This window comes from Onychostruthus taczanowskii, unplaced genomic scaffold (genome assembly GCF_017590055.1).
Source record: "Onychostruthus taczanowskii isolate IOZ18803 unplaced genomic scaffold, ASM1759005v1 scaffold475, whole genome shotgun sequence".
Classification (NCBI taxonomy): domain Eukaryota; kingdom Metazoa; phylum Chordata; class Aves; order Passeriformes; family Passeridae; genus Onychostruthus; species Onychostruthus taczanowskii.
This window is the reverse complement of record NW_024502292.1, coordinates 2550-19020: the sequence shown is the minus strand read 5'-3', so window position 1 is coordinate 19020 and position 16471 is coordinate 2550. Positions and strand designations below refer to the sequence as shown.

Here is a 16471-nt window from a genome sequence, read left to right as displayed (position 1 = left end):
TTAGGGTGGATTGTGTTGGATTTGGGGTGACCTTGGTGTCCCCCAGACAAGCAGGACACGGTGCAGAAGAAGACCTTCACCAGTGGGTGAACACCCACCTGGGGACTCCTGAGTCCCATGGGGGTCTCAGGGTGGATTTGGGGTCTCAGGGTGAATTTAGGGTGGTTTTGGGGTGGATTGGAGGAGATTTTGGGTGACCGGGATGTCCCCTTTGGGGTCTCAAGGTGGTTTTGGGGTAGATTTAGGTGGATTTGGGGTGGATTGTGTTGGTTTTGGGGTGACCTCGATGTCCCCCAGATGAGCGGGACACGGTGCAGAAGAAGACCTTCACCAATGGGTGAACGCCCACCTGGCGACTCCTGAGTCCCACGGGGGTCTCAGGGTGGATTTGGGGTCTCAGGGTGGATTTGGGGTCTCAGCTTGATTTTAGGGTGGATTGTGTTGGATTTGGGATGAATTTCTGGTGAATTTGTGACCTCAATGCCCCCCAGATGAGCAGGACATGGTGCAGAAGAAGTCCTTCACCAATGGGTGAACGCCCACCTGGAGGCTCCTGAGTCCCACGGGGGTCTCAGGGTGGATTTGGGGTCTCAGGGTGGATTTGGGGTGGATTTGGGGTGACCTGGGTGTCCCCCCAGACGAGCGGGACGCGGTGCAGAAGAAGACCTTCACCAAGTGGGTGAACGCCCACCTGGCGCGCGCCGCCTGCCGCGTCGGGGACCTGTACTCGGACCTGCGCGACGGCTTCGTGCTGACGCGGCTGCTGGAGGTGCTCTCGGGGGAGACCCTGGTGAGGAGACCCACGCTGCGTCTTCATCGCCATCGTCATCATCGTCATCCTCTGCTGTCATCATTGCCATGAGTGGTGGCATCATCATTCTCTATCACCTTCATCATCATCATCATCATCATCATTGTCATCTTCATCATCATCATCGTCATCATCCTCTGCTGTCATCATTGCCATGAGTGGTGGCATCATCATTCTCTATCACCTTCATCATCATCATCATTGTCATCATTGTCATCTTCATCATCATCATCGTTGCCATCCTCTGCTGTCATATCCATGAGTGGTGCCATCATCATCATCATTCTCTTCATCATCGTCATCATTGTCATCTTTGTCATCGTCATCATTGTCATCCTCTACTGCCATCATTGCCATGAGTGGTGGCATCATCATCATCCTCTAACGCCTTCATCATCATCATCATTGTCATCATCATCATCTTCGTCATCGTCATCGTTGTTATCCATTGTCATCATTGCCATGAAAGGTGGCATCATCATCATCCTCTAACGCCTTCATCATCATCATCGTTGTCATCATCATCATCTTCGTCGTTGTCATTGTTGTTATCCATTGTCATCATTGCCATGAGTGGTGGCATCATCATCATCATTCTCTTAACACCTTCATCATCGTCATTGTCATCATCATCATCATCATCATCGTTGTCATCCTCTGCTGTCATCATTGCCATGAGTGGTGGCATCATCATCCTTGTCATTCTCTGTCATCATCATCGTCATCAACAGGATGAGTGGCATCCTCACTGTCATCATCATCATCATCATCATCATCATCTCCATGAGCATCATCACGAGCGTCATTATCATCACCACCAGTGTTGGCATCATCATCATCATCATCTCCATCGCTGTCATTATGAGGATCATCATCATCTCCATGACCATTATCAGAATCATCATCATCATCATCATCTCCATGACCATCGTTATCAGAATCATCATCGCCATCATCACCTCCATGACCATCATTATGTGAATCATCATCATCATCATCATCATCATCATAAACATCATCATCATCATCTACCATCATGATCATCATCATGGTGATTGTCGCCATCGCCGTGAGCAGCATCATTGTCTTCATGAGCATCATCATCATCATCACCACCTCCATCATCATCATCAGCATTGCCATGAGCAGCACTCCCAATTTGGGTTCAATTGGGACCTCCCCATTGCCACCACGATGAGCTGGGACCACTCCAGCTCCCCCAGCTCCCACCATCACCAGTTTGGGTTGAACTGGGACCTCATCACCACCCCCAGCTCCCACCATCACCAGTTTGGGTTGGACTGGGACCTCTCCACCTCGCCCAGCTCCCACCATCACCAGTTTGGGTTGGACTGGGACCTCTCCACCTCGCCCAGCTCCCACCATCACCAGTTTGGGTGGAACTGGGACCTCTCCACCTCCCCCAGCTCCCACCATCACCAGTCTGGGTTGGACTGGGACCCCTCCACCACCCCCATGAGGTGGGACCTCCCCATCACCAGTTTGGGTTGGACTGGGACCTCTCCACCACCCCCAGCTCCCACCATCACCAGTTTGGGTGGAACTGGGACCTCTCCACCACCCCCAGCTCCCATCATCACCAGTTTGGGTGGAACTGGGACCTCTCCAGCTCCCCCAGCTCCCACCATCACCAGTCTGGGACCTGTTCTGGTGGGGTGGGCTGGCAGGACCCTGTCCAAGCCGGAGGTCCCCGTGTCCCCCAGCCCAAGCCGACGCGGGGCCGGATGCGGATCCACTCCCTGGAGAACGTGGACAAGGCCCTGCAGTTCCTCAAGGAGCAGCGCGTCCACCTGGAGAACGTCGGCTCCCACGACATCGTGGACGGCAACCACCGCCTGACCCTCGGCCTCATCTGGACCATCATCCTCCGCTTCCAGGTGCCACCGGGGTCCTCTCCGTGCCCTCCCCGTGTCCTCCTCCTCCTCCAGCCCCAGGTGTCTCCTGACCGCTCCTCCCCCAGATCCAGGTGATCAAGATCAAGACCGAGGACAACCGGGAGACGCGCTCGGCCAAGGACGCGCTGCTGCTCTGGTGCCAGATGAAGACGGCGGGGTGAGGACCTGAGGTGGTGGCATGGGACCCTCCAGGAGATCTGGTGACCCCTTGGTGACCCCTTGGTGACCCCCGGTGTCCTCCACAGCTACCCTGAGGTCAACATCCAGAACTTCACCACCAGCTGGAGGGATGGCCTGGCCTTCAACGCCCTCATCCACAGGCACCGGTCAGCGCCGGCGGGGTGGACACGGGGGGGACCTCCTGGATGTTGGGGTCACCTCTGGGGGTTTGTGGGGGGGGGTCGAGGTGACAGTGTCCACCCCACCCCAGGCCGGATCTCATCGACTTCCACAAGCTGACCAAGTCCAACGCTACCTACAACCTCCAGCAGGCCTTCAACACGGCCGAGCAGCACCTGGGGCTCAGCAAGCTGCTGGACCCCGAGGGTACGGACGGGGTGTGTCCGTCTGTCCATCCGTCCGGTCTGTCCGTCCGTCCATCTCTCCAGCCACGCGGGGTGGGGTCATCTCCACCCTCCGGTTTTCCACCTCCTTTTTGGGAGTGAGGTTTTGTCTGGGAAGGGTCGAGGCTGATGGATCAGCCCGGAGTTGGTGGGACCATCCCTGGTGGTCCTGGGGTGGAGGTTTTGGGGGGGTCCTGACCTCCTGCCCCCCCTGCAGATGTCAACATGGAGGACCCTGACGAGAAGTCCATCATCACCTACGTGGTGTCCTTCTACCACTACTTCTCCAAGATGAAGGCGCTGGCGGTGGAGGGGAAGCGCATCGGGAAGGTGGGGCTTGACCCGAGTCTCCATCCCCATTGTCCATGGATCTCCCACCCCTTGTCCATCCCTCTGTCCATCCCTTTGTCCATCCCCCCATTCCATGGATGTTGTGTCCATCCCTTGTCCACCCCTGTCCATCCCTCTGTCCATCTTTTGTCCATCCCTTGTCCATCTTTTCTCTATCCCTTTCTCTATCCCTTGTCCACCCCCTTGTCCATCCCTTGTCCATCCTTTGTCCATCCCTTGTCCATCCCTTGTCCATCCTTTGTCCATCCCTTGTCCATCCCTCCGTCCACCCCTCTGTCCATCCCTTGTCCATCCCTTGTCCATCCCTCTGTCCACCCCTCTGTCCGCCCCTCTGTCCATCCCTTGTCCATCCCTCTGTCCATCCCTCTGTCCACCCCTCTGTCCATCCCTTGTCCATCCCTCTGTCCACCCCTCTGTCCATCCCTTGTCCATCCCTTGTCCATCCCTCTGTCCACCCCTCTGTCCATACCTCTGTCCATCCCTTGTCCATCCCTTGTCCATCCCCTTGTCCATCCCCTTGTCCACCCCTCTGTCCCCCCCTCTGTCCATCCATTGTCCATCTCTTTGTAGATCCCTTGTCCATCCCTTTCTCCATCCCTTTCTCCATCTCTTGTCCATCCCTCTGTCCACCCCTCTGTCCATCCCTTTCTCCCTCCCTTGTCCACCCCTCTGTCCATCCCTTGTCCACCCCTCTGTCCTTCCCTTGTCCATCCCTTGTCCACCCCTCTGTCCACCCCCTTGTCCATCCCTTGTCCATCGTTTGTCCATCATTTGTCCATCCCTTGTCCACCCCTCCGTCCACCCCTCTGTCCACCCCTCTGTCCACCCCCTTGTCCATCCCTTGTCCATCCCTTTCTCCCTCCCTTGTCCACCCCTCTGTCCACCCCTCTGTCCATCCCTTGTCCATCGTTTGTCCATCGTTTGTCCATCCCTTGTCCACCCCTCCGTCCACCCCCACCCACCAACCAGACCACGACCACCCAACTCCCTGTCCCGGCCGGACCCTGGTGACCCCTCCAGCCCCAGGTGGCCCTCGGGGGGTTCCTGCAGCACCTCCAAGCCCACCCCAAACCCCACCAGGTGCTGGACCAGGTGATGGAGATCGCGGCCATCACGGCGCGCTACGAGGCGCTGGCGGCCGAGCTGCTGGCCTGGATCCACCACACCATCACCATCATCACTAACCAGAAGTTCGCCAACTCGCTGACCGGCGTCCAGCAGCAGCTCCAGGCCTTCACCGCCTTCTGCACCCTGGAGAAACCTGTCAAGTGAGGACCTCCTGGTGGGCTGGTGGTGGGGTGGGACCTCACCCTGCTGCTGCTGGTGGTTGTGGTCCCAGTTCAACCCAAACTGGGGGCAGTGGGACATGGCTGGTGGTGGTCATGGTGGTTGTGGAGATGTCCCAGTTCCCCCCAGACTGGTGGTGGATTGGACCTGAGGGGTGGTGAAGAGGTCCCAGTTCATCGTGGTGGTGTTGAGGAGGTCCCAGTTCAGCTCAAACTGGTGGCAGTGGTACCTGAGGGTGGTGGGGGTGATGATGGGGAGGTCCCACCTCAAGGTGGTGGTGATGGGGAGGTTCCAGTTCAGCCCAAACTGGTGGTGATGGTGGGACCTCAGGGATGGTGGTGATGTCCCAGTTCATGGTGGTGGTGGTGATGAGGAGGTCCCAGTTCAGCCCAAACTGGTCATGGATGGTGCCTGGGGGGCGGTGATGTCCCAGCTCATGGTGGGGGTGGTGAGGAGGTCCCAGTTCAACCCAAACTGGTGGTGATGGGGCGACCTCAGGGATGGTGGTGATGTCCCAGATCATGGTGGTGGTGATGAGGAGGTCCCAGTTCAACCCAAACTGGTCATGGATGGTGCCTGGGGGGTGGTGATGTCCCAGATCATGGTGGGGGTGATGAGGAGGTCCCAGTTCAGCCCAAACTGGTCATGGATGGTGCCTGGGGGGCGGTGATGTCCCACCCCATGGTGGGGGTGATGAGGAGGTCCCAGTTCAACCCAAACTGGTCATGGATGGTGCCTGGGGGTGGTGATGTCCCAGATCATGGTGGTGGTGATGAGGAGGTCCCAGTTCAACCCAAACTGGTGGCAGTGGAACCTGGGGCACGGTGGTGACGTCCCAGCTCGCGCCGGTGGTGACAGGGACCTCCCCACCGGTGCCACCCCCCAGGTTCCAGGAGAAGGGGAACCTCGAGGTGCTGCTCTTCACCATCCAGAGCAAACTCCGGGCCACCAACCGCAAGCTCTACGTGCCCAGCGAGGGCAAGAGCATCTCCGACATCAACAAGGTGAGGACGTGGAGATGGAGTCCCACCACCACAGTGGGGTTGGGGACCCCCGTGACCTGTCCGTGTCCCCACCCGCCAGGCCTGGACCTGCCTGGAGAAGGCGGAGCACGAGCGGGAGGTGGCCTTGAGGAACGAGCTGATCCGGCAGGAGAAGCTGGAGCTGCTGGCCCAGCGCTTTGACCACAAGGCCGTCATGAGGGAGACGTGGCTCAACGAGAACCAGCGCCTGGTCTCGCAGGTGGGGTGGGGTGGGAGGGGTCGTGGGGGACCTTCAGCTTGGGGTGGGACAATCCCTGGGTGGGGTGGGGGTGAGGAGCGCAGTGTTGGGTGGTGGGACCTCATTTAGGATGGTGGAAAGTCACTGGGGTCCTCCTTGAGCAGGGGAGGGGTGGTTGGACATCTTTGACCTCCTCCTTGACCGTGGAGAGGGTGGACCTCATTGGGGTCCTCATTGACCATGGAGAGGTGGTGGGACCTCCTTGACCAGGGGAGAGGTGGTTGGACCTTCTGGGTTTCTCCTTGACCATGGAGGGCTGGTGGAACCTCGTTGACCATGGAGAGGGGGTTGGACCTCATTGGGGTCCTCATTGACCATGGAGAGGTGGTGGGACCTCCATGACCAGGAGAGAGGTGGTTGGACCTTCTGAGTTTCTCCTTGACCACGGAGGGCTGGTGGAACCTCATTGACCATGGAGAGGGGGTTGGACCTCCTTGGTTATGATGGACTGGTGGAACCTCGTTGACCACCGAGAGGGGGTTGGACCTCATTGGCCTCCTCATTGGCCATGGAGGGCTGGTGGGACCTCCTCGACCTCCTCATTGACCATGGAGAAGGAGTTGGACCTCATTGGCCCACTCATTGACCATGGAGGACTGGTGGGACCTCCTTGAAAATGGAGGGCTGGTGGAACCTCATTGACCATGGAGAGGGGGTTGGACCTCATTGGGGTCCTCATTGACCATGGAGAGGTGGTGGGACCTCCATGACCAGGAGAGAGGTGGTTGGACCTTCTGAGTTTCTCCTTGACCACGGAGGGCTGGTGGAACCTCATTGACCATGGAGAGGGGGTTGGACCTCCTTGGTTATGATGGACTGGTGGAACCTCGTTGACCACCGAGAGGGTGTTGGACCTCATTGGCCTCCTCATTGACCATGGAGGGCTGGTGGGACCTCCTCGACCTCCTCATTGACCATGGAGAAGGAGTTGGACCTCATTGGCCCACTCATTGACCATGGAGGACTGGTGGGACCTCCTTGACAATGGAGGGCTGGTGGAATCTCCTCGACCTCCTCTTTGACTATGGAGAGGGGGTGGACTGGTGGGACCTCGTTGACCACCGAGAGGGGGTTGGACCTCCTTGGCTATGATGGACTGGTGGGACCTCGTTGACCACCGAGAGGGGGGTGGACCTCATTGGCCTCCTCCTTGACCACAGAGGGCTGGTGGGACCTCCTCGACCTCCTCTTTGACTATGGAGAGGGGGGGGACTGGTGGGACCTCGTTGACCACCGAGAGGGGGGTGGACCTCATTGGCCTCCTCCTTGACCACAGAGGGCTGGTGGGACCTCCTCGACCTCCTCTTTGACTATGGAGAGGGGGGGGACTGGTGGGACCTCGTTGACCACCGAGAGGGGGGTGGACCTCATTGGCCTCCTCCTTGACCACAGAGGGCTGGTGGGACCTCCTCGACCTCCTCTTTGACTATGGAGAGGGGGGGGACTGGTGGGACCTCGTTGACCACCGAGAGGGGGTTGGACCTCATTGGCCTCCTCCTTGACCACAGAGGGCTGGTGGGACCTCCTCAACCTCCTCCTTGACCGCTGAGGACCCCACCCCACCCCGCTCCATCTCCCTCCCCTTCAGGACAACTTCGGCTACGACCTGCCGGCGGTGGAGGCGGCCATGAAGAAGCACGAGGCCATCGAGGCCGACATCTCCTCGTACCAGGAGCGCATCCAGGTGGTGGTGGAGCTGGCCCTGGAGATGGAGTCCGAGGGCTACTACGACACGCGGCGCATCGGCGCCCAGAAGGACAACATCCTGCGCCAGTGGGCGCTGCTGACCGAGCTGGTCCGCGCCCGCCGCGCCCGCCTCGAGCAGAACCTGGCCCTCCAGAAGATCTTCCAGGAGATGGTCTACATGATCGACTGGATGGAGGAGATGCAGGTAGAGACCACGGAGGAGATTCGGCGGCGCGGCAAAATTTCGGTGCCGCTGGATGACGCGCTTTGGTTCTTCTCCAGGTTCTTCTGGTCTCCAAGGATTTGGGGAAGCATCTGCTGGAGGTTGAGGACCTCCTGCAGAAGCACGGGCTGCTGGAGGCCGACATCTCGGCCCAGACCGAGCGCGTCCAGGCCCTCAACGCCGCCGCGCTCAAGTTCTCGGAGCTGGAGGGTAACGGGGGCCACCAGGGTGGGTCACCAGGGGAGGGGGAGGCGTTTGGCCTTGGGAAGGGCCAACCAAGGTCTTGATGGACCATGGGAAGGTCAGCCAAGGTCTTGATGGACCATGGGAGAGTCAGCCAAGGTCTTGATGGACCATGGGAAGGGCCAACCAAGGTCTTGATGGACCATGCGAAGGGCCAACCAAGGTCTTGATGGACCATGCGAAGGGCCAACCAAGGTCTTGATGGACCATGCGAAGGGCCAACCAAGGTCTTGATGGACCATGCGAAGGGCCAACCAAGGTCTTGATGGACCATGCGAAGGGCCAACCAAGGTCTTGATGGACCATGCGAAGGGCCAACCAAGGTCTTGATGGACCATGCGAAGGGCCAACCAAGGTCTTGATGGACCATGCGAAGGGCCAACCAAGGTCTTGATGGACCATGCGAAGGGCCAACCAAGGTCTTGATGGACCATGCGAAGGGCCAACCAAGGTCTTGATGGACCATGCGAAGGGCCAACCAAGGTCTTGATGGACCATGCGAAGGGCCAACCAAGGTCTTGATGGACCATGCGAAGGGCCAACCAAGGTCTTGATGGACCATGCGAAGGGCCAACCAAGGTCTTGATGGACCATGGGGAGGTCAGCCATGGTCTTGATGGGCCATGGGAAGGGCCAACCAAGGTCTTGATGAACCATGGGAAGGTCAAGCCAAGGTTTTGGTGGGTTATGGAAAGGCCATTCAAAGTCTTGGTGGGCTATGTCAACCAAGGTTTTGGGGGACCATGGAAGGGTCAACTGAGGTTTTGTTGGACCATGAGAGGTTCAATCCATGATCTTGGTGGCCCGTGGAAAGGTTGACCCAATGTCTTGGTGGACCCTGGAACGGTCAACCCATGGTCCTGGTGGGCCACCTGCAAGAGTCCCCACAGAACCTGTGAGGTTGGAAAACCCCTCTGAGATCTTTGAGTCCAGGCTATGACCAGAGCCCAGGGTGCCACGTCCGGTCCTTGCTTGGACACCCCCGTGGCCACCCCCTGCCACCATCTAAGCCCCTTCTCCTGGCCCAGGCTACCAACCCTGCGACCCCCAGATCATCTGCAACCGCGTCAACCACGTCCAGACGTGCCTGGAGGAGCTGGAGGAGCTGGCCGCCAAGAGGAGGAAGGAGCTGGAGGACTCCCGCCAGCTCTGGACCTTCTTCCAGGAGATGGAGGAGGCCGAGGCCTGGATCCGCGAGAAGGAGAAGATCCTGGCCGCCAAGACCTGCGGCCGCGACCTCAGCAGCGTCATGACCTTGACCAACAAACACAAGACCATGCTGGGCGAGCTGGGCAACCGCCGGGCGCTGCTGCACCAGACCATGAAGAAAGGCGAGAAGATCCTGGCCAAGAAGTCCTTCAGCTCCGTGGGCATCCAGGAGAAGATGCGAGAAGTCTGCTTGCGGTGGAAGAAGCTGGAGGAGATCACGGGCCTCCACCAGCAGCGCTTGGAGGACGCCCTGAACTTCTTCCAGTTCAGCGCCGAGACGGACGACCTGGTGGCCTGGCTGCAGGACATGTACCGCATCGTGTCCAGCGACGACTTCGGCCACGACGACTACTCCAGCCAGGCCCTGCTGCGCAAGCACCGCGCCGTGGTGGACGAGGTGGAGAAGCACCGCGCCGCCGTGCTGTCCCTCCGCAAGCAGCTGGCTCTCCTGGCCCCTGACCACCGGCAGGGCGTGGACGTCCAGATCCGCGTGGTGGAGGTGGAGCAGCTCTACGGGGAGGTGGCCGAGGTGGCCGTGCTGAGGACGCAGTGGCTGCAGGACGCGCTGGCCGTCTACCGCATGTTCAGCGAGGTGCACGCCTGCGAGGTGTGGGTGGACGAGAAGGAGCAGTGGCTGGAGAAGATGGAGGTGCCCGAGGAGCTGGATGAGGTCGAGGTGGTCCAGCACAGGTGGGGTGGGGTGGGGTGGGGTGGGGTGAGGCTGGACGTTGAGGTGCTCCGTGCCGTGGTGGAGCTGCCCGTGTCCCTCTGCTCAGGTTCGAGAGCCTGGACCAGGAGATGAACAGCGTCATGGGGCGCATCCTGGACGTCAACCAGGTGGTGCAGCAGCTGGTGGACGGTGGCCACCCCAGCTCAGACGAGGTCCGCTCCTGCCAGGACCACCTCAACAGCCGGTACGGGCGTGGGGGGCATCCAAGATGGACCTTGACCTTCTGGGGGTCTCCGTGGCGGGCTTGCCTGGAGACTCTCAACCTGTGGTTCTCCGGTGGTGGGATGTCCCTGTGGGGTCCAGGTGTCCAGTGGAATGGTCCAAGCCCATCCTGGGGGTCCTGAAATGAGTCTCAAGAAGGCCTGAAATGAGTCTCAACCTTCTTGAGGTCTCCTTGGTGGGGACAACTTTGTGTGGGGCTGCCTGCAGCCCCCCAGCCTGTGGTTCTCCAGTGGTGGGATGTCCCCATGGCTTCCACCTCTCCAGGACAATTGTCCAAGCCCATCCTGGGGGTCCTGAAATGAGTCTCAAGAAGGCCTGAAATGAGTCTCAACCTTCTTGAGGTCTCCTTGGTGGGGGGAGCTTTCTGTGGGGCTGCTTGCAGACCCCCAGCCTGTGGTTCTCCAGTGGTGGGATGTCCCCATGGCTTCCACCTCTCCAGGACAATTGTCCAAGCCCATCCTGGGGGTCCTGAAATGAGTCTCAACCTTCTTGAGGTCTCCTTGGTGGGGGGAGCTTTCTGTGGGGCTGCTTGCACACCCCCAACCTGTGGTTCTCCAGTGGTGGGATGTTCCCATGGGGTCCACCTCTCCAGGACAATTGTCCAAGCCCATCCTGGGGGTCCTGAAATGAGTCTCAAGAAGGCCTGAAATGAGTCTCAACCTTCTTGAGGTCTCCTTGGTGGGGGGAGCTTTCTGTGGGGCTGCCTGCAGACCCCCAACCTGTGGTTCTCCAGTGGTGGGACATCCCCATGGGGTCCAGGTCACCAGGCCACCATTCCCAGCCCATCCCAAGGGTTGCTTCTGATCCTGGTGGGCCTTGTCCCAGCTCGGGGGGGGCTCTCACCCCGCTCCTGTCCCCATCTCCAGCTGGAACCGCGTGGTGGAGCTGGTGGAGAACAAGAAGAGCCAGCTCAGCTCCGTGCTGAAGATCCAGAACTTCCTGCTGGAGTGCAGCGAGATGAAGGCGCAGGTGCGCGAGAAGAGAAAAGCCATCGAGGCCACCCAGTCCGGTGGCAGCGACCTGGGCGGGGTCCTGGCCCTGCAGCGCCGCTTGTCCACCATGGAGGCCGCCCTGGTGGTCCTGGAGCCACGGCTGGTGGAGCTCCAGCAGGAGGGCGAGGCCTTGGCTGCCGCCCACCCCGGCCGCGCCCTGGAGATCCTGCTGCCCTTCGAGGAGATCAGCGAGGAGTGGGACAACCTCAAGCGGGCCCTGCAAGGTTGTGAGGACACCCTGACCATCGCCGGCCGTCTCCAGCAGTTCATCCAGGACCTGGACAACTTCTTGGGGTGGTTGGTGAAGACCCAAGCGGCCGTGGGCTCCGAGGAGGTCCCCGACAGCTTGGCCGAGGCCGAGAGGCTGCTGAACGTCCACGTGGCCCTCAAGGAGGAGATCAACGGCTACGAGGAGGACTACGCCAAGATCCAGGCGGCCAGCGAGCTGCTGGCCCTGGAGGAGATGGAGGTGCCCTACCTGTCCCTCCAGCAGTGGCTGCAGAAGTTGGACGCGGGCTGGGGGAAGCTCCTGCAGAGCTGGGAGATGAGGAGGGAGGTGCTGGTGCAGTCCCACGTCTTCCACCTCTTCCTGCGGGACGTGCAGCAGTGCCAGAACAGCCTCTACAACCAGGTCTGGGAGGAGGTGGTGGGGTGGGCTGGGAGAAGGTCTGGGGTGGAGGAGATGATATGATGGAGATGATGGATGGGCGATGGGGACGATGGTTGGGAGAAGGTCCGGGGTGGAGGAGATGATGGATGGGTGATGGGGATGATGGTTGGGAGAAGGTCCTGGGTGATGGGGATGATGGCTGGGAGAAGGTCTGGAGTGATGGGGATGATGGATGGGTGATGAGGATGATGGTTGGGAGAAGGTCCTGGGTGATGGGGATGATGGCTGGGAGAAGGTCTGGAGTGATGGGGATGATGGATGGGTGATGAGGATGATGGTTGGGAGAAGGTCCTGGTGATGGGGATGAAGGATGGGCCATGGGGACGATGGGTGGGAGAAGGTCTGGGGTGGTGGGGATGATGGGTGGGTGATGGGGACAATGGTTAGAAGGTCCTGGGTGATGGGGATGAAGGATGGGTGATGGGGATGATGGCTGAGAGAAGGTCTGGAGTGGTGGAGATGATGGATGGGTGATGAGGATGATGGTTGGGAGAAGGTCCTGGTGATGGGGATGAAGGATGGGTGATGGGGATGATGGTTAGAAGTTCTTGGATGATGGAGATGATGGATGGGTGATGGGGATGATGGGTGGGAGAAGGTCCTGGTTGATGGGGATGACGAAAGGGTGATGAGGATGATGGTTAGGAGAAGATCCTGGGTGATGGAGATGATGGATGGGTGATAGGGACGATGGTTGGGAGAAGGTCCTGGGTGATGGGGATGAGTGGAAGAAGATTTTGGGTGGTTGGAATGGTTTGTAGAAGGTCTTGAGTGATGGATTTGGGTGGGAGCAGCTCCTGGTGGGTGGATTTTGGATTTGGGTGGGAGCAGCTCCGGGTGGGTGGATTTGGGTGGGAGCAGCTCCTGGTGGGTGGATTTTGGATTTGGGTGGGAGCAGCTCCGGGTGGGTGGATTTTGGATTTGGGTGGGAGCAGCTCCTGGTGGGTGGATTTGGGTGGGAGCAGCTCCTGGTGGGTGGATTTTGGATTTGGGTGGGAGCAGCTCCTGGTGGGTGGGTTTGGCTGGGAGCAGCTCCTGTGGCACTGAGGTGCCCACCCCAAGGGCACGGGCAGAGGTCACCAGCCCCACCACACCCTCCCAGGAGACCACCCTGGCCCACGCCGAGCTGCCGGACACGGTGGAAGGGGTGACCAAGGCGCTGAAGAAGCACAAGGACTTCAGCACCACGCTGGAGCTGAACCTGCAGAAGGTCCAGCTGGTGGTTGGTGGATTTGGGTGGTAGCAGCTCTTGGTGGGTGGATTTGGGTGGGAGCAGCTCCTGGTGGGTGGATTTTGGATTTGGGTGGGAGCAGCTCCTGGTGGGTGGGTTTGGCTGGGAGCAGCTCCTGTGGCACTGAGGTGCCCACCCCAAGGGCACGGGCAGAGGTCACCAGCCCCACCACACCCTCCCAGGAGACCACCCTGGCCCACGCCGAGCTGCCGGACACGGTGGAAGGGGTGACCAAGGCGCTGAAGAAGCACAAGGACTTCAGCACCACGCTGGAGCTGAACCTGCAGAAGGTCCAGCTGGTCCTGCAGGCCGGCGAGAGCCTCCGGCGCCAGCGCAACCTGCACGGCGACCGCGTGGCCGAGGCCATGGAGGGGCTGCGGGCCAGGTGGGTGCCCCCCGTGGAGACCCCCGGCCCACCAGCAGCTCCCAGGACCCCAAAACTCCACCCGGGACCCCAAAACTCCACCCAGGAACCCAAAATTCCATCCAGGACCCAAAACTCCACCCAGGACCCCAAAGCTCCTCCCAGGAACCCAAAACTCCACCCAGGACATCGAAATTCCATCCAGAACCCCAAATCTCCTCCCAGAACCCCCAAAACTCCACCCAGGACATCAAAATTCCATCCAGGACCCCAAAGCTCCTCCCAGGACCCCAAAACTCCACCCAGGACCTCAAAATTCCATCCAGGACCCCAAAGCTCCTCCCAGGAACCCAAAACTCCACCCTGGACATCGAAATTCCATCCAGAACCCCAAATCTCCTCCCAGAGCCCCCAAAACTCCACCCAGAACGCCAAAGCTCCACCCAGGACCCCAAAGCTCCTCCCAGGAACCCAAAACTCCACCCTGGACATCGAAATTCCATCCAGAACCCCAACTCCACCCAGGAACCCCAAAACTCCTCCCAGGAACCCCAAAGCTCCACCCAGAACCCCAAAATTCCTCCCAGGAACCCAAAACTCCACCCAGGACCCCAAAATTCCTCCCAGGACCCCCAAAACTCCACCCAGGACCCCAGAACTCCACCCTGGACTCCAAAACTCCACCCAAAACTCCACCCAGGACCCCCAAAACTCCACCCAGGAACCCCAAAACTCCTCCCAGGAACCCCAAAACTCCTCCCAGGAACCCCAAAACTCCTCCCAGGAACCCCAAAACTCCTCCCAGGAACCCCAAAACTCCTCCCAGGAACCCCAAAGCTCCACCCAGAACCCCAAAATTCCTCCCAGGAACCCAAAACTCCACCCAGGACCCCAAAATGCCATGCAGAACTCCAGAATTCATTCCAGGCCCCCCAAAACTCCACCCAGGACCCCAAAGCTCCTCCCAGGAACCCAAAACTCCCCCAGGACCCCAAACCTCCACCCAGAACCCTAAAGCTCCTCCCAGGACATAAAAATTCCACCCAGAACCCCCAAAACTCACCCGGGACCCCAAAACTCCACCCAGGACCCCAAAATTCCACCCAGAACCCCCAAAACCCACCCAGAAACCAAAATTCCTCCCAGGACCCCAAAACTCCACCCAGGACCCCAAAATTCCACCCAGGACCCCCAAAACTCCACCCAGGACCCATCAAAACCACTCAGGACCATAAAAAACCCACCCAGGACCCCAAAACTTCACCCAGAACCCCAAAATTCCATCCAGGACCCTGAAACTCCACCCAGAACCCCAAAGCTCCTCCCAGGACCCCAAAACTCCACCCAGGACCCCAAAATTCCTCCAGAACCCACAAAACTTCACCCAGAACCCCCAAAACTCCACCCAGAACCCCCAAACCTCGCCCAGAACCCCAAAGCTCCTCCCAGGACCCCAAAACTCCACCCAGGCCCCCAAAATTCCACCCAGGACCCCCAAAACTCCACCCAGGACCCCAAAATTCCTCCAGAACCCACAAAACTTCACCCAGAACCCCCAAAACTCCACCCAGAACCCCCAAACCTCGCCCAGAACCCCAAAGCTCCTCCCAGGACCCCAAAACTCCACCCAGGCCCCCAAAATTCCACCCAGGACCCCCAAAACTCCACCCAGGACCCCAAAATTCCTCCAGAACCCACAAAACTTCACCCAGAACCCCCAAAACTCCACCCAGAACCCCCAAACCTCGCCCAGAACCCCAAAGCTCCTCCCAGGACCCCAAAACTCCACCCAGGCCCCCAAAATTCCACCCAGGACCCCCAAAACTCCACCCAGGACCCCAAAATTCCTCCAGAACCCACAAAACTTCACCCAGAACCCCCAAACCTCGCCCAGAACCCCAAAGCTCCTCCCAGGACCCCAAAACTCCACCCAGGAACCCCAAAGCTCCACCCAGAACCCCAAAACTCCATCCAGGAACCCCAAAGCTCCCCCCAGAACCCCAAAACTCCATCCAGGAACCCCAAAGCTCCCCCCAGAACCCCAAAACTCCACCCAGGCCCCCCAAAGCTCCACCCAGGACATCAAAATTCCTCCCAGGACCTCAAAATTCCACCCAGGACACCAAAACTGCACCCAGAACCCCAAAATTCCACCCAGAACCCCCAGGAACGAGGACAGAGCCGGATTTCCTGGTGGATCCCAGATGGAGCCCCGTGCCTCAGTTTCCCCTCTGAGGGGAGGTTCAGGGCTTACTCAGGAGTTAATTACCGGTTAATCAAGAGTTAATTAGGGGCCAATCAGGGGTTAATTAGGGGGTCCCCCGCAGGAGCCAGCGCAACCACCAGCTGGCCCAGGAGTGGACGCGGCGGCTCCAGGACCACCTGGAGCTCCAGAGGTTCCTCCAGGACTGCCGCGAGGTCAGGCTCCCCAAAATCTGAGACCCCCCCCAAAATCTGAGACCCCTCCCCAAAATTCTCCCTGGTGGGGGTGGGCTCCAGGTCCTCCCGCGGGTCGGGGGGGGTCAGACCCCCTTGGTGTCACCCCCCGTGTCACCTCCGGGTCTGGCGGGCTCCGCCTCGGTGGGTTTTGGGGTGGGGGACCCCAAAAATCCCCCCCGGGGTTGGGGCAGGGGGTCCCTGCAGCCCCTCAGGGGGTCCTCAGCACCTCGGGGGGCTTCGGGGGTCCGTCCCG

The 16471-nt window shown here is 59.6% G+C and overlaps 1 protein-coding gene across 1 annotated transcript; it reads left to right on the top strand.

The window, feature by feature from the left end:
• Positions 1-638: 638 nt before the first annotated feature.
• Positions 639-16197, top strand: LOC121341367 (spectrin beta chain, non-erythrocytic 4-like; the record flags this gene model as incomplete). The annotated part of the gene is made up of 16 exons (XM_041414818.1): positions 639-790; positions 2536-2709; positions 2793-2884; positions 2973-3053; positions 3158-3273; positions 3508-3620; positions 4722-4909; positions 5815-5932; positions 6012-6170; positions 7798-8100; positions 8178-8328; positions 9390-10260; positions 10347-10484; positions 11389-12145; positions 13598-13800; positions 16107-16197. Coding segments are annotated over 16 exons (3707 nt in total), but the record flags the coding sequence as incomplete, so codon positions are not given.
• Between the last annotated feature and the right edge of the window lie 274 nt (positions 16198-16471).